At 37.5% G+C, this 26,224-nt stretch overlaps 1 protein-coding gene across 2 annotated transcripts in view; it reads right to left on the bottom strand.

Annotated features, from left to right (window-relative positions):
- The window catches only part of Msh6 (DNA mismatch repair protein Msh6), a 72,279-nt gene that overhangs the window by 5,777 nt on the left and 40,278 nt on the right, over positions 1-26,224 (bottom strand). For both annotated transcript variants that reach the window (XM_068354163.1, XM_068354173.1), the window contains exons 10-21: positions 26,025-26,164; positions 23,763-23,906; positions 23,428-23,635; positions 19,235-19,446; positions 17,966-18,078; positions 17,378-17,533; positions 12,668-12,822; positions 10,521-10,624; positions 7,985-8,140; positions 5,834-6,060; positions 730-856; positions 353-553 (exon numbers count right to left, since the gene is read on the bottom strand). In XM_068354163.1, the coding sequence (XP_068210264.1) occupies positions 353-553; positions 730-856; positions 5,834-6,060; positions 7,985-8,140; positions 10,521-10,624; positions 12,668-12,822; positions 17,378-17,533; positions 17,966-18,078; positions 19,235-19,446; positions 23,428-23,635; positions 23,763-23,906; positions 26,025-26,164 (1,943 nt within the window). The remainder of the gene's footprint in view (positions 1-352; positions 554-729; positions 857-5,833; positions 6,061-7,984; positions 8,141-10,520; positions 10,625-12,667; positions 12,823-17,377; positions 17,534-17,965; positions 18,079-19,234; positions 19,447-23,427; positions 23,636-23,762; positions 23,907-26,024; positions 26,165-26,224) is intronic.

Genomic DNA, 26,224 nt, shown 5'->3' with positions numbered 1-26,224 from the left:
CCCCAAAAAAATCCCTTGAAAATAGAAAATGACATTCTGGTGTAAAGAAATGAGACTAAATTTACAATTACAGTATACAAAAACGCTGAAAGGTCACCTTTGTGCACCAAAACAAAACAGCCCATCAACTAAAAGGAGAGGTTAATTTAAAAAGATATATACATACATATATATACCAAGGCACTTCCCACAATTTTGGGGGGTAGCCGACATCAAACAATGAAACAAAATAAGGGGACCTCTCCTCTCTCCGTTCCTCCCAGCCTGACAAGGGACTCAATCGAGTTCGGCTGGTACTGCTAAGTTGCCACAGCCTACCCTCCCCCTTTAGAAAAAGATATATGGAACTTACTAATTGAGCAAGCAAGCATATCAATGCAGTCTGCCTCATTAAGGTTGACTTTCCACCCATGTTTGGACCAGTGACCAATACTAGATGAGAATGGGCGTCTTCGCTCGAGCTGTTCACCACCAGGTCATTGGGGATGAATTCATCTCCACTGTATGTCGTCACAACACAGGGATGTAGTCCATCCCGGATTTCTATGAAGGGCTGCAAAATGAAAACATTTAAAATGCATTATTTTTCAGGGAGAAGGATTAGGCCCCTTTCTTGCCCTAACTATTTTAAAAAACTATATAAAAGAAACTTTATACAAGAAATTCCATATTTGACATGACCTTGAAAAACACTTCTCACAAAAATTAATTTCACTTGGGTAGACATACTTTTACATCATCTCCAGGTAGAACTAGCTGAGGCCTGACAGTACTAGTCTCAGTGGAGTAACGAGCTAACGAAATCAAGACATCTAAAACAGCTATACACTGCAATGCTGCTTCCCACTTTTCACGGCTGAAACAAAAACAGATGAAAACGGCAATCAACATACATAATTGCAAGAATAGAAAATCAGATCAATAAGTATAGTAGAAATGGGGATAGTGGGTTGGCTAAGGCACCAGCAACCCTTGAGATACTACCATTAGAAAACTATTGAGTCATTTCCCTGGCCTGATAGTACATCACAGGATCCCTCTCAGAGTAGGATTAATTTCATTCTACCTACATTTACCAAATATCTTGGAATATGCTTTAAACATACAACACATTCTTCACATACCTGACAAAAAGCAAACCCCATCATTATTTATCGCTCAAATTGTTAAGTACTGTAATTATTCAGTGTCTACTTTCACCGTATGGGTAGAAGAGAGACTTTTAGCTATGGTAAGCAGTCCTTCTAGGACACTCAAAATTCAAATCAATATTCTCTTGACTTGAAGAGTGCCATATCCTGTACTGTGATCTTCCTCTGAATTAGGGGTTCTCTGCTTGAGGGGTACATTCAAGCTTGCAATTCTATCCGTTTTCTCTCATTCTTGTTTTTAAACAGGTTTATGGGCACACTTCAACCCTTCTACCCCCAATGGATGTACTGGTACATTTCACAAAACTTATCCCTTAAACCCCATGGACATACCAGTACGTTGTTGCAAAGAGCTGCTATTTGCATATTTTTGATAACTTTATGAGCAACTTCAGGCATTTTCCAAAATAATGAGACCAACCTGACCTCTCTATGATGAATATTAAGGCTGCCAGCGCAATCTAAAAAAAAAAATATTGCAAAACGTGGTCGAAAAAGAAAAATGCCTGGGGGTTGAGGGTTGGAAAGTTCCAAATACCATTGGGGGTAAAAGGGTTAATGAAAGGGCAAAGGACGTTTGGTGGTTTCATTAAGAGGTTGCCTGTTCCCACTCTGTTCCCTTACCATTTTCTATGGTATTCATTTTCAAAACCATTGTGAGTCTCCTTTCTTTCAGTTGAAGAGGCTAGCCTGTAGGGTAAAATCCCTGCATGGTGTATGAGCCATGTTGACCAATTTCATCCAATATTTTGTATTTTAGTCTTCGGGTTATTTGTCTTTTAATCTTTGGGTTATTTTTGCTTTTTTCTCTGTATCATGTGGTAAGACTTCTTTTTTTGTAATTCCCATTTCATCTGGAGATAATGAGCAAAATCAAGGGAAAAAAAAAAAAAAAAAAAAAAAAAAGGATTTTATTCCTAAACCTGCGACATTCTACTGTATTGTAAATCATTCACAGCTTAATAGTTACTCAATTAGCAAGGAAATAAGAAGCTAAACTGTGGAGTTGCTAGATGTCTCACTGGGTTCCTGTATGTAATGTATATCAAAATTCAAGAAGACAACTTGAGCCTACCACAAAGTAAAATTTCTAGACTTTTATCATAAAAAAAAGGCCTTTGTTATCAATAAAAATTCAGGATTACGGCAAGATAAAATTAAAAGCTGGACATTTTGATGGTGAGAGATCTAAGGGAACATATTAGAGATATAGGACAGAAAGTATTGTAGTTGAAGCTTAGGGTGCAATGCAAAGAAGTTTCCACACCTATATCCTGCTAAGCAAGGGGGCACTGCAAAGTACACACCCAGTGAGGAATTAAGACTGTGAGCTCAAGGAAAATACAAATTGTCCACACTAATAAGTCTAGTATAACAAAAATTGCAAATCTTTTTAGCAATTCTAACTTTCCGACATATACAACCTAAATATTTTATATAGCAGCAAGCTTTCAAAAGGTTTTTGATTAAGAATACAACTGTGCTAGAGACAAATGTGGGGTTCATTTGAAGTGGGATTATAATAAAATACATTGTTTCTATATCCCACGAAAGACTAAATTGGTTTCAAAATTTGTTATTTGTTCCTATGTGAGTATAAACCCTCAAATTTTATTTAGGAGTCAGTCTCAGGATGGAAAGTTGTCTTGTGATCTGTGCCTCACTTTGTTATGTAACAACTTATAAGCAATTTATTTTATAAGAGTTAATGCTATATTTATAGACTAATCGGCTATTTTTAAACCCTCCTAATTTATTTCCACAAACAAATTCTTTGACCAGGGGGATACTAGAAAAGACTACAAACATATACCAAAGCACTTCCCCCAATTTTGGGGGGATAGCCGACATCAAACAAATGAAAAAAAAAGGGGACCTCTCCTCTCTACGTTCCTCCCAGCCTGACAAGGGACTCATCCGAGTTCGGCTGGTACTGCTAGGGTGCCATAGCCCACCCTACCACATTATCCACCACAGATGAAGCTTCATAATGCTGAATCCCCTACTTCTGCTACCTCCGCGGTCATCTAAGGCACCGGAGGAAGCAGCAGGGCCAACCGGAACTGCGTCACAATCCCTCGCCATTCATTCCTATTTCTAGCACGCTCTCTTGCCTCTCTCACATCTATCCTCCTATCACCCAGAGCTTTCTTCACTCCATCCATCCACCCAAATCTTGGCCTTCCTCTTGTACTTCTCCCATTAACTCTTGCACTCATCACCTTCTTTAGCAGACAGCCATTTTCCATTCTCTCAACATGGCCAAACAACCTCAACACATTCATATTCACGCTAGCTAATAACTCATTTCTTACACCCGTTCTCACCCTCACTACTTCGTTCCTAACCCTATCTATTCGAGATACACCAGCCATACTCCTTAGACAATTCATCTCAAACACATTCAATTTCTGTCTCTCCGTCACTTTCATTCCCCACAACTCCGATCCATACATCACAGTTGGTACAATCACTTTCTCATACAGAACACTCTTTACATTCATGCCCAACCCTCTATTTTTTACTACTCCCTTAACTGCCCCAAACACTTTGCATCCTTCATTCACTCTCTGACGTACATCTGCTTCCACTCCACCATTTGCTGCAACAACAGACCCCAAGTACTTAAACTGATCCACCTCCTCAAGTAACTCTCCATTCAACATGACATTCAACCTCGCACCACCTTCCCTTCTCGTACATCTCATAACCTTACTCTTACCCACATTAACTCTAAACTTCCTTCTCTCACACACCCTTCCAAATTCTGTCACTAATCGGCCAAGCTTCTCTTCCGCGTCTGCAACCAATACAGTATCATCCGCAAACAACAACTGATTTACCTCCCATTCATGGTCATTCTCGTCTACCAGTTTAAATCTTCGTCCAAGCACTCAAGCATTCACCTCTCTCACCACTCCATCAACATACAAGTTAAACAACCACGGCGACATCACACATTCCTGTCTCAGCCCCATTCTCACCGGAAACCAATCGCTCACTTCATTTCCTATCTTAAAAAATGCTTTACTAACTTTGTAAAAACTTTTCACTGCTTGCAACAACCTTCCACCAACTCCATAAAACCTCAACACATTCCACATTGCTTCCCTATCAACTCTAATCATACACTTTCTCCAGATCCATAAACGCAATATACACCTCCTTACCTTTTGCTAAATATTTCTCGCATATCTGCCTAACAGTAAAAATCTGATTCATACAACCCCTACCTCTTCTAAAACCACCCTGTACTTGTAAGATTGCATTCTCTTTTTTATCCTTAATCCTATTAATCAGTACTCTACCATACACTTTTCCAACTACACTCAACAAACTAATATCCCTTGAATTACAACACTCATGCACATCTTCCTTACCCTTATATAGTGGTACAGTACATGCACAAACTCATCTACTGGTACCATTGACAACAAAAAACCCTTATTAAACAATCTCACCAACCATTCAAGTACAGTCACACTCCCTTCCTTCAACATCTCAGCACTCACACCATCCATACCAGAGGCTTTTCCTACTCTCGTTTCATCTAGTGCTCTACTCACTTCCTCTCTTGTAATCTCTCTCTCATTCTCATCTCCCATCACCGGCACCTTTACACATGCAACAGCAATTATATATGCCTCCCTATTATCCTCAACATTCAGCAAACTTTCAAAATATTCCGCCCACCTTTTCCTTGCCTCCTCTCCTTTTAACAACCTTCCATTTCCATCTTTCACTGTCTCTTTCATTCTTGAGCCAGCCTTCCTTATTCTCTTCACTTCTTTCCAAAACTTCTTATTCTCTTCATATGAACGACCCAATCCCTGACCCCACCTCAGGTCAGCTGCCCTCTTTGCCTCACTTACCTTGCGCTTTACTTCCACATTTTCATACTTCTCTACACTATTACTCAGCAGCCATTCTTCAAAAGCCCTCTTTTTCTCTTCCCCTTTCACCTTCACTCCTTCATTCCACCATTCACTGCCCTTCCTCGTGCTGCCTCCAACAAACTAACTTCTTGCCACACACATCACTTACAATCCCAACAAAATTTTCTTATACTAACTTCCACTTCTCTAAACTACCAGTTTCTCTTACTTTCACTTCGTCATATACCATTATCATGTGATTAATTTCTTCTGTTAAACAGGACTTCACGAAAAATTCAAAGATTGTACTAATGGAAAGAAATTAGGCATGCAAAATTGTCCCCTTCATTCAGTCAAATATTTAAGCAACAATTTCTATCATTTACAAAGGTAATATTTTTCATTTAAATATCAAATCCATAAGAGCACGAGATAAACTGAACAAATATTATATGGAAACTTCAAAACTAGAGGGTCTTACCTCACTGCTGCTATTAAAGACCCATGATAATTGAAAATATCAACAGGTCATATTTCCTTGAAAATTAACTAACTTTCATTTCCTTCCTACCACTGCATACTGTATAATATATGGTTCAGTGGCTTGAAATATCATCTGGGTATATCACTTCCAAATTGACTTTATAATACTGGATGATTAAACATTCTCATTTGTGACTTTTGACAATATTGTGCTATTCTATTTGTGTATAAACCAATAAATAATAATTGCAATGAACAAGAGCACTTAGAATATAAATCTGATACCATTCACATTAGAACAGCAAACGTAACAAAAAAACTTACTGCTGATCAAACTGATTAAAAATTCTTCGTGCAATATCCCTTAGGGCTATGTCTCTGTGTTCCTCCCCAGAGATCATATCAGCTAGGAAACTCTTTGTCTCCTCTGTCCAGTAGCGCTTGAATCCTTTCTTTTGACTGATGAGCTCATACTCATCACTGGCTCTTTTGCAAGCATGATCGGGAACTTCAAGCTGGAATCGTTTCTTGTCGTTGCCCCAATAAACAACCTGAGGGAAAAGCCAAATAAAACTAAGAGATAAAGGATAGTCTAGTTGTGGTCTGAAAAAAATTGAAAATCTAATACAAATTCTATAAGTATTAATTTATATTTTTCCTGGCTATCCAAACCTAAGTCCTCTAAAATTAGAAATGTCTTCAGCGGAACTGGAATGGCCATTGCAATAATTAACTAGGTAGTTAACGAAGGGTGGTTGGGCTGCGAAGTTTGACGGACTCGGATTTGTATAGCTAGGAAAAATACAAATTACTTCTAGAATTTGTTATTTGTTCATATGTGCATACAATTATCTTCTCCTTTAAAATAGTGAGAATAACATATTGGTGGGTAAGAATTCCCCCATGGACCAAACTGGTTAATTTATTTAATTCCCTGCATTATGCCACTTTCCGTGGTCCTATACAAGAGCAAGGGAGATGACTCCAGCAACCTCATCACAGGATCAAAGAGATAAGTGATAAGTAAGTTGATAAGAGCCTGGTCAGTACTTGCTCAAGTATATGGTACTTGGTCGATGAAGGAAGCTCCTAGCCCCGTAAGAAGGACATAGTCTGGAATGAAATACCTAGCCCATGATAGGCAATGAATTCATTTCACCATCATCCCCCTCACAAAGGTAGGATGGGGAAGAACTACTACTTAAAGATCCAGTCTAATAAAAATGGTGCTCAGAAATGCAGCTTACCGGCATAGTCAGATTCAGCATGTAACAGTATGAATGATTCATCCCCAAGTAAGGGGAAAAGAGGAAGAAGCAGAATAGCCAGTCAATCTACCTATTTTTCAGACTTTCATCAAACACCTTACCATAGACAAGATGCTTCCTGTCTCTTATAGGAGCTGTGATGGCTACACAATTACTAGCACCACTGCCACAGGGCCAACAATGAAGGTGTTGAAAGACTTGTGGGTATAGTACCTTGAACAGAAGGCTATGAAAGTTGTTTGGCCCTTCTAAACTCCTTAACTACCTGTCCAACTGCAGATTCTTTGAAGTCTAAAGAAGGAGCAATACCCCTGACTTCACAAGCTCTAGTTCGAGCTGGTATTTTGACCTACTTAAGGGTTGAAGTGTAAGTTCTTAACTGTTTCACAAAGACAGACAGAGATTGTTCTTCAGACCTCTTTCTCTGCTTTCCCAGTACTAAGGAAGTCACCAACACTCAAACCTGAGATGTCAAGTCCTCTCCAGACAACATAGCAGAGCCCTCATGGGACACAAAACATCTCTTGATTACCACCTGACCTCCATGAAGCAAAGGTTTGGAGGTCTCGAACTTGGGTCATATGTTGACAGGTTCTGGATTTGGCCAATAATTTTTTTTTTTTTTTTTATGGTTTTCTAATTTTTATTCCTTTATACATTTTCAACACAAAATTGGGCCACACCACAAACACTACTTATTCATCAGAATCTGATGAATGGAATGGGAGGGGACTTACCAACAACAGCTAATACAACTCCATATGTCAAAGATAGGTTTCTTTGGAGGCATTTGTTTTCTTCATAAGGAAATTATTCTACAGGGACATAAAGACGTAAACATGGAAACATTAAATTTACTATTCTAAATGAGGCACTCAATTCGAATACAAATAGGTAAATAAAAATTACAGTATGACGGACAGAGCACACACCAGAGTTTAAAACGGCAATTGCCGACAAATTCTAAATATTTAAGGAATAAAGCAAGCTTGGCTGGTGGGCTTCCCGATGTATTGGGTGCTGGTTAAATGACTTTTACTATATATTTCTTGAACCTGGGCAATGTATTCAGTTGAAATTATTTCACATCCCTTGATAATGGGTTAATACATTTCCGACTATTAATGATAATTCCGTAACTCAAAAGTAGAAATCCGTAATTACATCTACTTAGTTAGGACAACAAAATGAATATGGTAGTACAAACCTTTGCTCCAAAGTATCTGCACTGTTCCTTCAGATAATCCGCTAGTCTGTTTTTAGTAGTTTTAATTTGTTCAAAAGCATTGTCATACTCGGTGTCAACCCCATGACAAGGGAAGATTGTACCTTCTTTCTTTGCCTCTTCATGATCAAAAGCAGTCTGTCAAAAAATAAAACAAAATATAAAAATTCAAGTGATACATGCTATCAAATGAATATGATAAAAAAAGTATTACTATTTACATTAAAATTAAGAAAATAGACTAAACGAGGGAAAATAAAAATGAATAAGCTTCAAATGAAAAATATTAATGTTTCTTCTTAACAAACAATACTTTCTTTCAACAAGCACCGATCTTTAGTATGTGGTGAGAACCTCCCAAATTAGAAGTGGGTGCTTTTCATTACAAGTGACAAATATATCATCCTTTGGAAAGAAAGAGATTATTTTAAAAAAATATATAATTTATAGCAATTAAAGATAATATTAATGTATCCTGCAATACACCTAATAAACTTCATGAAATCTATGTTAAGATACTGTAACTATCAACAATATTTTTTTAAATACAGTATACCATTAGTTGTTACTAAAGAAGGATTAAGTAATATTTAAGGAAATATATTCAACTGCATACAGCTCAAAATGCATAAAATCAACTTCTAGACAACGTTTCCCGAACAGCCACTTCAGAAAATATACAAAATATATTTCTGGCTGCAAGGTCGAGGTGCAATTTGACAATTCCCCCCAATTTCTCATTGTTAGACATTTTCCTTCTGTCTGTTTATTTACAAATTAATTGTATACATTAGCAATGGAAATGTACTAGGTTTTGACACCAAAGGAAAAATGTTATGTAGTCACTGGTGTGTTTACATTTGAAGATTATTACTATGTATCCTAAAAAAAATCTATTGCAAACTAGAGAGGCACTCAGTAGAGTGCAGATGACCTCTGCCAGGCCAGCTTATTTCTAGACCTTTTGGACTGATTTTGAAACTTTACTTGTCTGTGACCTTGATCTTTGACCTTTCCAAATTTAATAATTTGCAGCTCTTTACATTAAGTTTAAAATCCCTGCAAGTTACATTACTTTACAAAAAAAAAAAAAAAAAAATTGGGGCCGTATGTTGATGACCGGAATTTGACCTTTTGCTTGACCTTGGGCTCAACCTTGACTTTTGACCTGAACATGTAGTACCGTATATTTCGGCGTATAGGTGACCTACACATAAGACGACCCCAAATTTTAGGCAAAATTTCTTGATTTTAGCTCAAATCATAGGTGTAAGACGACCATTAAAAATCAAAACTCCGAGGGTATTTGTTACTTTGCTTACCTTGACCTTAAAAATAAAAAAACCATGAAATAAAGTACAGTATTAACATGAATATTAACAAAAATAACAATATCAACCCTTTCGTCATGCTTACGGCTGAATATAAGTAAGAAATGCGTTCTATGAAGGGTTGCCAAATGTGCCTAACAAAAAACTGCAAAACCACTGTTGAAATCGCTCATTTCAGGCCAAAAACAGTTAGATTTATCCGCAGCCCTGTTCAAATCCGCAAATGAGGCACTCATCCCGCTTTATTTAATCGGATTCCCACTAATTTGCCAACAATGTTCACATGCCTTTAAAAAATGCAGGTTATCTAATGCTATGGATGGTACTGAGGATGATGTCTTGTATAATAGCGAGGACGAAGATGTCGACTTACTGGATTCGGACTGGATTCCATACGATGACGGAATTTGCGACGAAAGGTTGTCTATGTTCAAAAATTATTATTTACCTCCAAAATAATAATAAATGTGCCGCTCAGCTGATCACAATTACAATTTACGAATACATTTTTACTGTGGAATTATCAGGTAGGTGTATTTATCAAATTATTAGTGTAGCATTATAGAGTGAATTGTCAAGTACAAATATTTACATCGATAGTTACAGACCACAAGACAGTTATCAGCTTAGGATAGGCTATGGTATCTAGTTACCGGTACCAATACTTCACAAGATTAAAGGTTAAATTTTTGTTACTGCAGATAAAACGGCCCCCTTTTTGGTAAAGGGTCGTCTTATAAGCCAAAATAAACGGTAGTTGGCGTGGATTTACATACACTCAAATATGAACCAAGTTTGAAGTCTCTGTGACAACGATGTCCAAATTTTGCTTGACCGTGACCTTGACCTTCCAAAATTCAATCATTTTCAGCTATCTACATAACAGTAATCTCTGCAAGTTTCATTATTCTACGATTAAAATTGTGGCCAGGAAGTATTCACAAACAAACACACACAAACAGGGGGTAAAACATAACCTCCTTCCAACAGTGTTTGGCGAGGTAATAAAAATGTAGCCTACTTTGTTTACTAACCTACTTCAAACTTTTTAAGGTAACCATATTAGTAAGAATGAAATAAATATTTGTGAACCCATCATTATAGGGATATTCCATAATCTGAGAAAATCTTAAACCCAAAACTCCTATGGATAAAGGATTCTCAACCAGTATAAAAAAAACACTCACATCAAAGAACTTGAGAACTTCCTTCAAAGCTGGAAAATCTCCACCACTTCCTGTGTCATTCAAACACTTTTGCAATAATTTTGATTGTAGTAAATTAGCTACACCTGTAAAGCAGAAATTATATGTTAAATATGGATATGCTGTACTCAAACTAATCAGAATACAGTAAGGTACCTGACAACAATATCAACCACCAATTTTCTTAAACTAACAAAATTACAATAAGAGTAAATCACACATAAAATAGTCATAACCCTAAAAAATAATTCTTTTTAGCAACTGGTTGTATTTTTCCTAGTGACAAACAAGAAACCTTCCAACAAAAATCACTAACATAATGCCCTTTGACAATAGATCTTCAAATCAGTGTTTCTCAATACCAGCTGATTGGGTAATATCACTGCTGCCTTTGCAGAGCTCTCACTTTTACTTTGGTAAAGGGACTTGATGGGATGGTTCATTAAGACTTAGAAAGACCGGGTTGTAGCCAGAAAAACTACAGAATACTGTAAAATATCTTATATCTACTCCAATGCCATAACCCCTCATCCTTTTAACATGGAAGACACTTGGTGGGAGAAAGTACCTTGCTAATGTTGGAAGGTTCTTTCCCTCATGGGTGATGCAATCTACCTAGTCCTGATAAGAAGCAAAACACAAGACAGAAAACGCTTCTCACGCAGCAGGGCATAAGACGAAGATGATGTTAGGGTACGCCGAAGATTAAAAGTCCAAATAAAACAAAGGTGAGGGAAAAACTCAGTCTCTCCCATGAGAGATAATGTGTCAAGAGTTCTCAACACATGGACCATATAAGAAAATACTTCTTAGCTCATACCAGAAATGGGTTTAGGTAAACCAGACCCATCTTCCTCTTTGATAAAAGGATAATATAGGATGGCAGAGTTGCTTCTTATAAATAAGCAGTTTGTAAGACAAGCTCATAAGGCATTTTTCTGTCAAGTTTTGTAACAAAATTACCTTTGACCATATGCTTTTCTGTCCTCGGAGGGAGGTGTATCTATCTTAATGGCGGCCAGTAAGTGAGGTAAGGTCTTCAAGAGTGAGAGGCTTTGTGATTTAATCTGAACTTGGCCAACCACTCATGACGAATAGAGAAATAACTAAAAATTATTTCTTCTGCAATGAAGATGAATACAGGATGAACTGACAATAATTTGGCAACAAGAATTACATAACATGAAGTAGCTTCAATTGGTAGCACAGTATGAAAATGAGAAGTGACAAATTGATAAAGTAGTTAAACAATGTGACTTGTAAACTGAAATATATTGTACAGTACTTCAGGTAAATCAAAATAAAAACTCAAGATGCATAACTGGGATCTACTACAGAAACGCATACAAACAGATAACGAAATAATAGGATATACTAAAGTAGATCTATAATTAGCTTTTTCACCAAGAAATACGGCCCTCATAGAGACTGGTACATCATGGGGGGAGGAAATTAGACCATAAGAAGGCAACAAACTTCATGGATATTGAAAACAGACGATGACTTTAAAACTTCATGGAGACTCACACTAAGTACATATGTTGAAAAAGTAGAGAAATCATCAAACATATAAAATGAAGAAAAAACCTAACATAACGATGTAATGACATACAACAATTAAATTTGTATGGAAGAGAAGAAAAGAAGAAAAACTAACAGGTCTGACTCAGGGAACACTGGATATATGTTATCATGCTTCCGCTGAAGAACTTAACCTAAATGGTTTTTTTCTCTGAGTTCCCCAAGGGTATGGGTTCAGAAAAAGCCAAGTACCAAACATGAAATGTTGTACTGCTTGGATTTATTCTAGGTAGAGTTTAATGAGCACCATGTAACTAGACCAACCCATAAAGCTCTGGATGTCATCAAATTGCCAATCAGGATAATGATGAAATAAGAAAAAATAGATAAACTGACCCAAGAGCCAGAAGACAACATTGCTTTGGTATTCATGATGTACTTTATTCCTTGTTCTAGTATTCCACAGGAATTTCCTTGGAGACCACACAGCACTTTAATCTCAAAAATATAACACTATATTCTAATATTGTTCATCTATGAAGAAATGAAATTACCAAACAGTTTACAATAGCATAATAAAAAATAAAAACCTAAGACATATCACTTACCTTTAAAAGATTTCTGAATTTCCATACATGTTTTGAAACCATTAAGGGCAGCAAGGAAATCTACAACTTTTTTCTTGTTGTACTTGATTTCTTCAAAGAAAATAGCACGACTATCTGGATGGCTTGAACTCCTATTCAATCCCTGCGTATGAATCCTGATAAAGAGAGAAATGTACCAAGGTAAAGCATAATTAGAGCAATACTACCACTGCTGGTTGAGTGCTACAAATGTATCCAGTATTCAAAGCAAAATCAATTTCAACTGTTAAATACTTAAATTTAAAAAATCATACAAGCTGCAATACATAACATCACACCATTAGGAAGAGAGCAAGATGAAAATGCTACTAATAACAGTGATACCTCATTTTATAGGTAACTTTAAATAGAAGTAAATTGGAATACAATACAAATATATATCAGATTATGACCATTGCATTGGTCTGCAAGCAGAAATTTTATTCCTTATGGGCATGTTTTGTGGACGAGTACTCAAGACACTAGCACGTGATGTGCAGAAAACATTCAAGCGATGCCTCTATGCCAAGCATACAGTGTTTATTCCATTTATATGGGATTTTTACACTACAATAAATATTCAGCGGACCCAGTCCTCTTCGAAAAACCTTTCACCCATTGAAAGGAAAACGATGCCTTATCTCTCAAGCCTTCCCCAAGTGATCTTGATTCCAAGAGGAATGGATACACTGCAAACAAATAGAACATTTACCAGGGTCAGCAGAGTTATCACATCCGACCCTTACACATTTGATTTAGTTTTCATTTACCTGTACACAAAAAATTTCTATGGTAATTGAAAATCACAGCTATCATTATTATTATTATTATTATTATTATTACTAGCCAAGCTACAACCCTAGCTGGAAAAGTAAGATGCTATAAGCCCAAGGGCTCCAATAGGGAAAAATAGCCCAGTGAGGAAAGGAAATAAGGAAATAAATAAATGATGAGAACAAGTTAACAATAAATTATTCTAAAACAGTAAAAACGTCAAAACGGATATGTCATATATAAACTATAAAAAGACTCATGTCAGCATGGTCAACATAAAAATATCATATCTCACTCAGGAGAGGGAGAGGGGTAGTATATCTCCCCTACCTTCCCAAATTACCATGGCCACATAGCTAAGGAAAGATAGGTTCACAAAATGACTAGACCCTTCCGTTCACTATGGTAGATAGTTGGTCTTCAGTGAGACAGGCAAGGGTCATACTCATTCTCCAATTACACCACACTTCGACCTGAGGTTTACCAAGCCAATAAGGATGAAAAAGATAACCCATTAATACAAGCCTGTTAAGTCCTCAAATCGGAAGATATTTCATATGGGAAGTACTAGGCTGAATTTATCAGCAAACAAGACGAATTGTCCTTCCCTTCACTCTCGTATTAGTTAACCTCCTAGGGTTGGTAAAGGATGAGATTATACTAAGATAGCCCTCTTCTCTAATAACCCTGCCCTAAAAAGTCAGTGGTTTGAGAGCTTGCTAACTATAGGCTGGGGAACAATTAGGAAACTAAATTTAGCATTCAATTAGGAAGGAATATAAAAATCTAACACTGGGAAGGGAAAACTGCTAAAACACATCCATGTTTCAAGAAGCCAGGACGTAACGGCTAACAAAAGCGTACGATTCAGAAATCAAAACGTACACTTACTTAATTGTCGGCGCATTTGACCGAAATTTAGGTCTAATTCACGTTAACTATTAAAAACAGTAGCATAACCAAAACGTAATTTCGGTTACTTATCTCAATCGTGTTCCAAGATTCGTAGCTTCACAAAGATGTTGAATTTACGACAACATAAATATGGATGGAGGCTGGGTGGAAGTTGATAGGCAAATAGACTGGTCCCCTACCTTAGTGTTGGTTCTTTAGGTACTTTGCCAAGTTCAAGAGTGTATGAACTCGAAGGTCTCTCTTTTATATGTACACACTACATCAGTGCTTTACACGCTGAAACACCCTACAGCAGGGGAGATATTTCTCCTATTTATGTTGTATTGGATTCCCTGTTCTAGCCTTTCATAATAAAATACTTGGAGACCACAGAGCACATTAACCCCAAAAAAGAAATTATCAATAAGCATGAACAAGGTACACATATGGCATGATTGACAAAGATGAACAATTGCACATCTAAGATTTTTAAAATTCTCAAGAAAAAAGAAGGGGTCAAATCAATTGATGTTATGAAAGGGCTGGGTGCCTGACATTGAAAAATAAAACCAGTCCCGTGTTCTTGACAATGTTAAAAAGTTGCTGCTTATCTGAATGAACAAAAAGCAGATAGCACAACATGATTAACAAAAACATTACGTATTTATGCAATACAAATGCATTATATGCAGACCTTTTGAAAAAGGAGTCAGATACATAAGCAGAAAATAAACACTCAAGGCAAGCCAGAAGTGGTTTGAGAATTTCAAGGGAACTGGCATGAATGTGTTGTGTGACACGGTGAGGCCGCCAGCTTTGATGTTAAGGCAGCCGAGGTATTTGTTGAAGAATTTAAAAGGTTCATGGACTCAGTTACATGCCACAGCAAGCGTTCAATTGCAAAGACTGGTCTTTTTTGTGAAAGATACGCAGGAGAATCTTCATTACAGCAGATGAAAAGGAAATTCCCAGTCACAAACTCATGAAAGACTGCCTAACCATGGTGTTCAGTGTAATACAAAAGAAGATTGCACAATCAAACCTCTCATGGTGCATCACTAGCCAAATCCACAAGCCTTTAAGAAGTACAAGGTGCAGAAGAAGCAACTGAAAGTCATGGAGACGTCAAACATCAAGGCTTTGAGTAACTTGCATTTTCTTTGTGTAATGGGTCAATGCATTTTATGGTCCCGAGATCAAAAAGTACCTTATGAAAAAGAGCCTCTCACTCCAAGCCTTGCTAGTCATGGACAATGCTCCTGCCCACCATAAAGGCATTAAAGACAACCTTAAGAAGAAGTTCAAATTCATTAGGAACAAGTTCCTGCTATCCAATACAACTCCCATATTCAAATCGATAGATAATTATCAACTTTATTATTATTATTAATAGATCAGCTACAACCCTAGTTTGAAAAACAGGTTGCTATAAGCCCAAGGGCTCCAAGATGGAAAATAGCCCAGTGAGAATAGGAAATAATGAAACAGAACAGCAAGCCTGATTGTACTCTCAATCAAGAAAACCCCAATACAAGACATAGGAAGACCATGTTACAGTGGCTATGGAAATTACCCAAGACTAGAGAACAATAGCTTAATTTTGGAGTGTCCTTCTGAAAGAGTTGCTGACCATAGCTAGCCTCTCTTCTACCTTTAACAAGTGGAATGTGGCCACTAAACAATTACAGTGCAATAGTTAACATCGTTGAGGGACTGAACTATTACAGTGAAATAGTCAACCCTCAATCAATCATTGAGTGTAGAATAATTTCTCAGTTATCTTATTGTTGTCAGGCATATGAGGATAGAGAAGAATGTGTAAAGAGTAGGCCAGACTATTTGGTGTATGAGTAGGCAAAGGTAAAATAAGCCGTAACCAGAGAGGGATCCAATGCAGTACTATCTGGCCAGTCAAAGGGCCCAATAACTTTCTAATGGTAGTATATCAACGGGTGGCTGGTGATCTATAACTTTGAGCTGTACACTAATGCAATGTTCCAGCAATGCTTCGAGGTCACTGAAGGGGCCAACCTAACCCTCAAAGAGTTTTGGGTAGAAATTTTCCACATTGTCACTGCCTCAAAATGATTGACATAGCTTGGGAAGGGGTCTTCAACAGAACTCTCAAATCAGTGTGAAGGAAACTGGTCTGGCTGTATTACTGAATACAATTTTGAGGGACTCAAACTCATGCAGGAGACAAGTGACAAAATTGTGTCCTTAGGAAAGACAGTGACTGGTGGACAAGGACGACATTAAATTCTTTAGGAATATAGCAAGCAGCTGACGACCGAGGAGTTGTTGGAGTTGCATAAGGAGCAACAGCAAGAGGTTGTAGAGATTTCCTCTGAGGCGGAGAGACAAAAAATGAAACCTCTCACTTAGTGAAATTACAACATTGAAAACGTGGGAAACAGCAGGGCGAGCAGTGAATCTATTTACTGATAATATGATGTAGTATTTTCACACCACTCAAATGAAAAGACAAAAGCAGTCATTCCCTGCCACCTGCCAGTGGCCATCTATGCTCCGTAAGAATTTCAACAGTCGAGTTCCAGCCGAGCTGAAATCCTAATCCTATTAAAAGACGAGGGTTTGCATTTGTGTGGGAATGAATACCGTGCCACTAAATATTACACTTTATTCTGCTCTAAAATGATGCTAAAATGAGTATCGTAGGAAGAAACGCAACTTTCCATTGACTGAGAGGGTTAAAATAAGTCTACTTAAATAGAGGACTTTGTGGATTTTTGGGTTAAGATCAGTCACTGTTATGATTGAAGGACATTATAAGTCATATCACATCAACCATATTGTAGATCAATTCATGATACCTAAAGAACAACATTACGAATTGTTCGGTGTTTGACTCTCCATTACCTAATCTAAAGCTGTATTTTATGTAGAGATATCATCAAAGTTGTGAAAATTGATAACAAAAAAGAAACTTAATTCTTCAAACTTCCTCATATACTTACATAAGTAAAAAAACAACAACAAAAAAACTAATAGCTATGGACTTACTTAGCTAGAAGGCGCTCCAAGTCTGGTAAGCTTTTAAGCAGTTGTGTGACTTCTTCAACAACATCAGGATGATTATTCAAATCCTCAATGGCATCAAGCCGCGATTCAATACTTGATGGGTTACAAAGAGGTGCACACAGCCATTTCCGAAGCAACCTAAAGGTAAGCATTTGGTGATTAGGTGGTCAGCGAACTTAATTTTAGAAATACTAACTATTTTCTTTTCCTTTACCATTAGGTCACAGTAAAATGGTTTAACTAAACAGTTGAGATACATTTTCCTATATTCTTATTAAGATGCCTACAAATCTTTGTTCATAGAGGAAGGGTAAAAACAGGCAAGAAAACGTTAAGAAGTTTGGCGGAAGAGATCAAAGAGAATGAATAAGAAACAATAAAAAGTATGTGAGGGCTGACTGTACTTTAAGAATATGAGAAACATGAAAATCAAACACCATTCTTAATTGACCATTACGCACTCTGGGAAGACATAATTAATGTTCATTAACAACAAATTACAGTAACTAGAAATACATGAGGCTAACATCAGCCAGTAACAAAAGAAGGTAACCACAGAATTATAATGACCTTTTTCCAAAGGGTGTTGAACATCGATCCAGCTTCTGATAAAGTGTTCCGTCTACACCACCACTGGTATTTTCAAATATTTCTAAGTTACGAAGTGTTACACCATCAAGTACCTGAAAAGAGGAATAAAAATAACAAATAACTGAATGAATATCCTATAAAAATATTAACTCCAAAAAATATCACTTTAGGGAATAATGATGTTTATGGATGCTGACTAAAATCAGTACTGAATCATCCACTAACCTTTTCCTAAAATTATATACAATCTACCTTGTGACACTCTAGAAAGTATGATTGTTATATTATGTTTGTGAGCTGTGAATGTGAAAGATGATACAATATATTGCACAACTTTCTTTGGAGTCTTGCAGGAATATCAAACAATTTATTCTTACATACTTACATACATATACCAAGGCACTTCCCCCAATTTTGGGAGGTAGCCGACATCAAAAAAAAAAGAAAAAAAAATGAGGAAAATGTGAACAGAACAGACAAAATAATCTTAACAGTTTTGAGGGACAAAGCCAAGGGAAATAAAAATCAACAGGATGCAATGCAGCTGGGCCTATGGGTTAGAGCAGAAAACCTTAACTATTACCAACAATGCATTTTCCTACCATGACATTAGCATCATATTGTAACTCTTCCTCAATACCCATTCTACTTTCATTCTCTTTATAAACGACCTACGGTATATACAAATTCCCACCTTTTCACTTCCAACTTTCTTTACTTTAAATAACAAGACCTCATATTTTTTTCAAAACCTATCCTTACCTTTCTTAACTATATTAAATCATTCCTGACATATTTCAGAGCACTTTTCACAAGTTTTATATATTTTAAAATGAAAACAACCCCACCTCACAAATATCATCAATTCAATCTTTCATGAACAAAACCTTATCTAGCTTAAAAAACTAGCAGCCATCATCAGCCTTTTCTACAGCCTTTCTCCTTTATTTCCTCCTCCTATATTGGTGACAATTTGGGTTTTCATAATATATCAAATCAGTTGCAGAGACTAACACACCCCTTTCAAAAGCTTAACTTATATATCTTCATGCCATAACAAACACTAACTGGTATGAAAGACAAAAGGAAAAAGCAATACCTAGAGTGAGATACAACACCAAACTACGACCAATCACTAAAAAATCCTATTACCCTGAGGAGGAGTATTTCAATACGTAGCTGATGCCTTGGCCAACAAATTAACCCGTCTAAATCAATGCAAATATATCAGGAACATTAATGACTTACCATGTGATGTCTATTACTTATGAATGAAGGGAGTGACGCCTTGTTTGCTTTTTCTTCGGAGGCTGCAACATCCACTGGGTTATAACGAACAAACAACTTTCGCGTTAACAGCTGTTCCTCTAATCGACAGTCCATCAAGTACCAGATAAGGGCACCCAGTGCGGACACAGCCAGTTCATAATCTGGATGGGCCGTTAAACCCAATGTATCATCTGAGGACGGACAAAAATATGATTGTAAGATTTTGAAAATGAAAACTTATTTTGCATATAAAAACCTTTTATGCCAGATAATTTATAAAGGAATATTGATAAATCCAGAGAAATATTTAAATAAGCCTAATATGGTCCATGTGGCCGCAGGGGCATAAAAACAATTAGAATAGCGCCAACGTTATCCCTGCGTGTCGTAAGAGGCGACTAAAACGGACGGGACGAGGGGGCTGGGAACCCCCTCTCCTGTATATAATCCTGTGAGACGTCAACAAAGAGATGGAGCTGGGGGGAGAGTAACTGCTCCCCGCACTCTAGTTTTGGGGTGTTTGAATGTGCGTGGATGTAGTACGATAGAGAGTAAAAGATGTGAGACTGAAAGTATGTTTAGGAATAGAAGGATGGATGTATTGGCCTTGTGTGAGACACAGATGAAAGGAAAGGGTGAAGTGATGTTTGGTGAAATGTCTGGTAGAGTGTCTGGGATTGAAAGGGGAAGAGCGAGAGAGGGTGTGGCTTTATTGCTGAGTGAATGGATGACAGGTAAAGTAGTGGAATGGAAGGAAATATCATCTAGGTTAACGTGGGTATGGGTTAGGTTGGGTAGGGAATGTTGGGCGTTTGTCAGTGCGTATGGGCCAGGTAGTGAGAAAAGTGAAGAAGAGCGGAATGAGTTCTGGAATGAATTAACTAGGTGTGTAGAAGGAATTATGTAGTTGTCATGGGTGACTTAAATGCTAGAGTGGGCGCTGGAGAGGTAGAAGGTGTCATTGGGAAATATGGCGTACCAGGTGAAAATGAGAGTGGTGAGAGACTGGTAGATGTGTGTGTTGAACAAGAGATGGTGATAAGTGCTAGCTTTTTCAAAAAGTAAGATAAAAACAAGTATACATGGGTAAGAGTGGCAAATGGAAGAGTAGTAGAAAGGGCTTTAATGGATTGTGTTGATAACTAAAAGAATGTTTGGAAGATTGAAAGATGTGCACGTGTTTAGGGGTATGGCTAACGGTATGTCTGATCATTTTTTGGTGGAAGGAAAATTAGTTGTAGCAAAAGAGTGGGGGAATAGAGTAGGGTGATGTAAAAGGGAGCTAGTGAGGGTTGAAAAGCTAATAAAACCAGGGGTAAAAAGTAAATATCAGGAAAGGTTGAAAATGGCATATGACAAAGTGAGAGTAAGAGAAGCTGGTAATTTAGAGGAGGAGTGGAAGTTAGTAAAAGAAAATTTTGTTGGGATTCCAAGTGATGTGTGTGGCAAGAAGGTTGTTGGAGGCAGCATGAGGAAGGGCAGTGAATGGAGGAATGAAGGAGTGAAGTTAAAAGTGGAAGAGAAAAAGAGGGCTTTTGAAGAATGGCTGCAGAGTAATAATATAGAGAAGTATGAAAAATATAGAGAGAAAAAGGTGGAAGTAAAGCGCAAGGTACGTGAAGTAAAGAGGGCAGCTGACCTGAGGTGGGGTCAGGGATTGGGTCAGTCATATGAAGAGAATAAGAAGAAGTTTTGGAAAGAAGTGAAGAGAGTAAGGAAGGCTGGCTCAAGAATTGAAGACAGTGAAAGATGGAAATGGAAGGTTGTTAAAAGGAGAGGAGGCAAGGAAAAGGTGGGCAGAATATTTTGAAAGTTTACCGAATGTAGAGGATAATAGGGAGGCAGATATAATTGCTGTTGCAGGTATTGAGGTGCCGGTGATGGGAGATGAGAATGAGAGAGAGATTACAAGAGAGGAAGTGAGGAGAGCACTATAATGAAACGAGAGTAGGAAAAGCATCTGGTATGGATGGTGTGAGAGCTGAGATGTTGAAGGAAGGGGGTGTGACTGTACTTGAATGGTTGGTGAGATTGTTTAATATGTGTTTTGTGTTGTCAATGGTACCAGTAGATTGGGTTTGTGCATGTAATGTACCACTATATAAGGATAAGGGAGATGTGCATGAGTGTTGTAATTCAAGAGGTATTAGTTTGTTGAGTGTAGTTGGAAAAGTGTATGGTAGAGTAATGATTAATAGGATTAATGATAAAACAGAGAATGCAATCTTAGAAGTACAGGGTGGTTTTAGAAGAGGTAGGGGTTGTATGAATCAGATTTTTACAGTTAGGCAGATATGCGAGAAATATTTAGTAAAAGGTAAGGAGGTGTATGTTGTGTTTATAGATCTGGAGAAAGCGTATGATAGAGTTGATAGGGAAGCAATGTGGAATGTGATGAGGTTATATGGAGTTGGTGGAAGGTTGTTGCAAGCAGTGAAAAGTTTCTACAAAGGTAGTAAAGCATGTGTTAGAATAGGAAATGAAGTGAGTGATTGGTTTCCGGTGAGAGTGGGGCTGAGACAGGGATGTGAGATGTCGCCGTGGTTGTTTAACTTGTATGTTGATGGAGTGGTGAGAGAGGTGAATGCTTGAGTGCTTGGACGAGGATTAAAACTGGTAGACGAGAATAACCATGAATGGGAGGTAAATCAACTGTTGTTTGCGGATGATACTGTACTGGTTGCAGACACAGAAGAGAAGCTTGACCGACTAGAGACAGAATTTGGAAGGGTGTGTGAGAGAAGGAAGTTGAGAGTTAATGTGGGTAAGAGTAAGGTTATGAGATGTACGAGAAGGGAAGGTGGTGCAAGGTTGAATGTCATGTTGAATGGAGAGTTACTTGAGGAGGTGGATCAGTTTAAGTACTTGAGGTCTGTTGTTGCAGCAAATGGTTGAGTGGAAGCAGATGTACGTCAGCGAGTGACTGAAGGATGCAAAGTGTTGGGGGCAGTTAAGGGAGTAGTAAAAAATAGAGGGTTGGGCATGAATGTAAAGAGAGTTCTATATGAGAAAGTGATTGTACCAACTGTGATGTATGGATCGGAGTTGTGGGGAATGAAAGTGATGGAGAGACAGAAATTGAATGTGTTTGAGATGAAGTGTCTGAGGAGTATGGCTGGTGTATCTCGAGTAGAAAGGGTTAGGAACGAAGTGGTGAGGGTGAGAACGGGTGTAAGAAATGAGTTATTAGCTAGAGTGGATGTGAATGTGTTGAGGTGGTTTGGCCATGTTGAGAGAATGGAAAATGGCTGTCTGCTAAAGGTGATGAATGCAAGAGTTGATGGGAGAAGTACAAGAGGAAGGCCAAGGTTTGGGTGGATGGATGGAGTGAAGAAAGCTCTGGGTGATAGGAGGATAGATGTGAGAGAGGCAAGAGAGCGTGCTAGAAATAGGAATGAATGGCGAGCGATTGTGACGCAGTTCCGGTAGGCCCTGCTGCTTCCTCCGGTGCCTTAGATGACCGCGGAGGTAGCAGCAGTAGGGGATTCAGCATTATGAAGCTTCATTTGTGGTGGATAACGGTAACGGGGTAGGGTGGGCTGTGGCACCCTAGCAGTACCAGCTGAACTCGGTTGAGTCCCTTGTCAGGCTGGGGGGAATGTAGAGAGTAGGGGTCCCCTTTTTGTTTTGTTTCATTTGTTGATGTCGGCTACCCCCCAAAATTGGGGGAAGTGCCTTGGTATATGGATATGCCCCCCCCACCCCCCACCCAAAAAAAAAAAAAAAAAAAAAAAAAAAAAAAAAAAAAGAGCTGTGGAGTAATTACATAAAAGGAGGGACAGAAAACGAGGGGACTGAATTTATGGCTTAGGGCCATATGGGTCAGCAATACAGCCAGAAAGGCCATTAAGTACTGACATGCTCTAGGAGAAGGCATTGCAGTTGCACTATGAAGTAAAATTATAAGAGGTTGAACTGCAAAATGGCCAAAAGGAAGCAAGAATGAAGCTAAAGTAAAGGCACCAATGGATGCAAAAGACCCATTAACAATACGTTAACATAACTACAACCATAGGCATAAAAATAGATTACAAAGTTAGAATGCTGTAGTATCTAGACTTATATATTTTTGAAAGGGACTTGACTTCTAGGAAGACATGGTTCCAAATTAACAAGAAAATTAGAAAAATTAATTGCCACATACATTCGAGAAAAATTAATAAGCATCTTACTTTCATCTAGCAGATTCTTCAATTCTTCTGGCCACTGTAAGGAAGAGTCTTCCCCTTTGAAGTAGGTCCCCTCAGCAAGGAAACTGAGAGTCTTACTACTAGTCCAGAACTCTTTTTCTGGAATCAGATTATCACACAGGTTTGAAGGAACAGATGCACTAACAACTCTTTTTGTTTTTTGAGATAGACGCCCTCGCTCAACCAAAATCTGTTGGATGAATGAAAACACTGAGAAGACTTTCACAAATGGCATATAATTATTGACAAGGAGTTATTGTATAATGCAAATTGATAAAAGTAAAAAATACTGAAGAAAATACACATCAAGAACCTACCTGAGCAGGCGTGTAGTGTGCCATGAGTGTACGAAGACGAGATACATGACGATCGTCTGTGAATTGTCCAAGATGGAACGTCCCTATACTTGTATCAATAAACGCTACACCTAGCTCACAACCATCACCAGCTCCTCTTGTAGGCTGTAAAATATGTATAAAAATTGCAACTACAAAGTAAACCCTACAAATTATATATACAATGTAATCTTCAAAAATAAAGTTACCTTTTCTCACAAACCCATTCCTTTCAGAAATTACTGCACGACAAATGAAACAGGTTTCAAGTAATGGTTTTATGTTAGAAGAAATTAACATGAAGCTAGTTTTCCTTTACTTGGCTAGTAGTAGTAGTAATAATAATATAACAAATTCATACAAAAACATTAAAAAAATAGTTTAAAAAAAATAAAATGCAAAATTTATAAAAAGATTAGGTAGTGACTTTCAGTATTTTCTTAAATTTTCCAGCCAAACAATGAAGAATTTGCCTCCTCAAACATGCCGACCTTCTTCCTATCACATCCACCAATTTCCTCAGATAAAGCACTGAGGACACTTACATGAAAACATGTCAGCATTGTGTGGGGAGGGTGATGGTTAGCTCATGGAAAAGCTTTAAAAACTATTTAATCCAAAATTCAGGTCCTCATATAATCATAACATATTAAAGATCATTCCTACATCACAAACTTTAGGTTACAGTATTTGTATTTTTTGTAATTACACAAACCTTAGTCCTTTAATAGGCTTACGCTTTCAGCTTGGGTGGAACCTCGGCTGTTAAAATTTGAAATTGCTTTTAATAAAGCTACAAAAGAAAAATCATCCTCAGAATTTTAAAGTTTTCAAAACCGTAGTACACTGACCTTGAGAAAAATTAGTTTTCATACTTGTTTGTAAGAAGTAAAGTTAACCAAATTCTCTATACCTTCAGTAAATTGAGATGGATAAAATACTAGCCGGCAAACTTCATCATCATTTTGCAAAAAAATGAAGCCGGGAATAAAAGCATTAGAATTAACGCAAGGAATGAAAGCACAAGTGATACACCAAAATTCACTACGTTGAATCTTTTTAAAAACAGTAATCATTATGCTGCAAATTGACAGATCCTCTATCAACTAAAGGAACAATTATTGACAAAATGTAAGTGAATCCTTAAAGGAATGTGACTGATTAGCAAAGAACTCTTCACCAAACCAGTGACAGTATATGACAAGAATTGGTACGTTCGTTTGGGAGGAGAGTGGTAATACTACATTGCACGTAATTAACTACAACAGACAAAGATTGATCCAAGCGATTGGGTCAGAAATGAAGTCTGAAATTCATTAATAGTTTCGGCCTGTGCTTCAATCACAGATTCCAATTGTGTGGCATGATTCGGATGTGCAAAAGGATGAAAAGGTTCCATAGGTTCTGGAAAAATGTGACCCAGCCATCTGTCCATAGACATAGGCATGGAAACAGAAGGAATCACAGCTTGTTCTGAAGAATTCAACTTTCTTTTGTGCTTCAACTGAATAAAGTTAAGGTCAACCAGATCAAGACACTTTAAATTTATCATATACCCTAGTTACAAACATGGAAGAAATAACTTGTAATTTAAGCCCAACAATTTCCACCCTCGCACCTTGATTACCACTCGATATTTGAACACTAATTTCTACCTCCCTACTAACTTACAGTGCTAAAATACAAATGAGTGAAATCCTAATCTGAATTTCCACTCAGAAACACTATTCCCTTCTTTATTCTTACAGTTCCCATCTCTCATCACACATTCTCTTGGCCACCAATTTAATACAATCAGCTATTTTTCTAACGGAAAAACTACAGCCTTCTGCAAAAATTCAATGCTTAAATAAAATATTTGACCCATACACATTTTTAACCAATTTTTTAAGCAGAGCACATCCCATGCTAACCTAGTACTGAAGACAAAAATTGAAGAAATCCTGGTAGGCTTTAATTTACGGTACAGTAACACAATAATGATTTCATAGACTAGGCTTGTTAGCTTCATACAGACCACCAGGCTGAGTTACTACCTTTCACTAAGACTACAATACAGCACCAGTTAGTTCCTCAGAAGGGAAGGGATAGTGGGATGAGAGAAGAATTTTTTCTATTTTTCTTTAAGGTTAAAAACCTTGCACTTCAATATTAGCTATGCAATTTACAAGTAAGATATCAAAATATTAAGTATCTTTACAGAATGTTATATTCTTGCTGAAGGGGAATAGCCCTAGAACTTACCCTTTCGGATAATGCCAATAAATACGAAGTTGATGATTCTGAAGATTCCCCATCGAGGACACTGTACACACGTGTTCCTTTGGTGCTGATCTGGCAAATCTCACGACGAACTACACGATCAAATTTAGTAGGTCTACTCACTGTTGGAAAAAAAAGAAAATAGAGAAGCCAGGAAGACCAAATGAAATAAGCAATATGAT

The sequence above is a fragment of the Palaemon carinicauda genome, chromosome 2, assembly GCF_036898095.1.
Source record: "Palaemon carinicauda isolate YSFRI2023 chromosome 2, ASM3689809v2, whole genome shotgun sequence".
In the NCBI taxonomy this organism is placed as follows: Eukaryota; Metazoa; Arthropoda; class Malacostraca; order Decapoda; family Palaemonidae; genus Palaemon; species Palaemon carinicauda.
The sequence above is the reverse complement of the archived record's forward strand: the minus strand, read 5'-3'. Positions and strand labels throughout refer to the sequence as shown.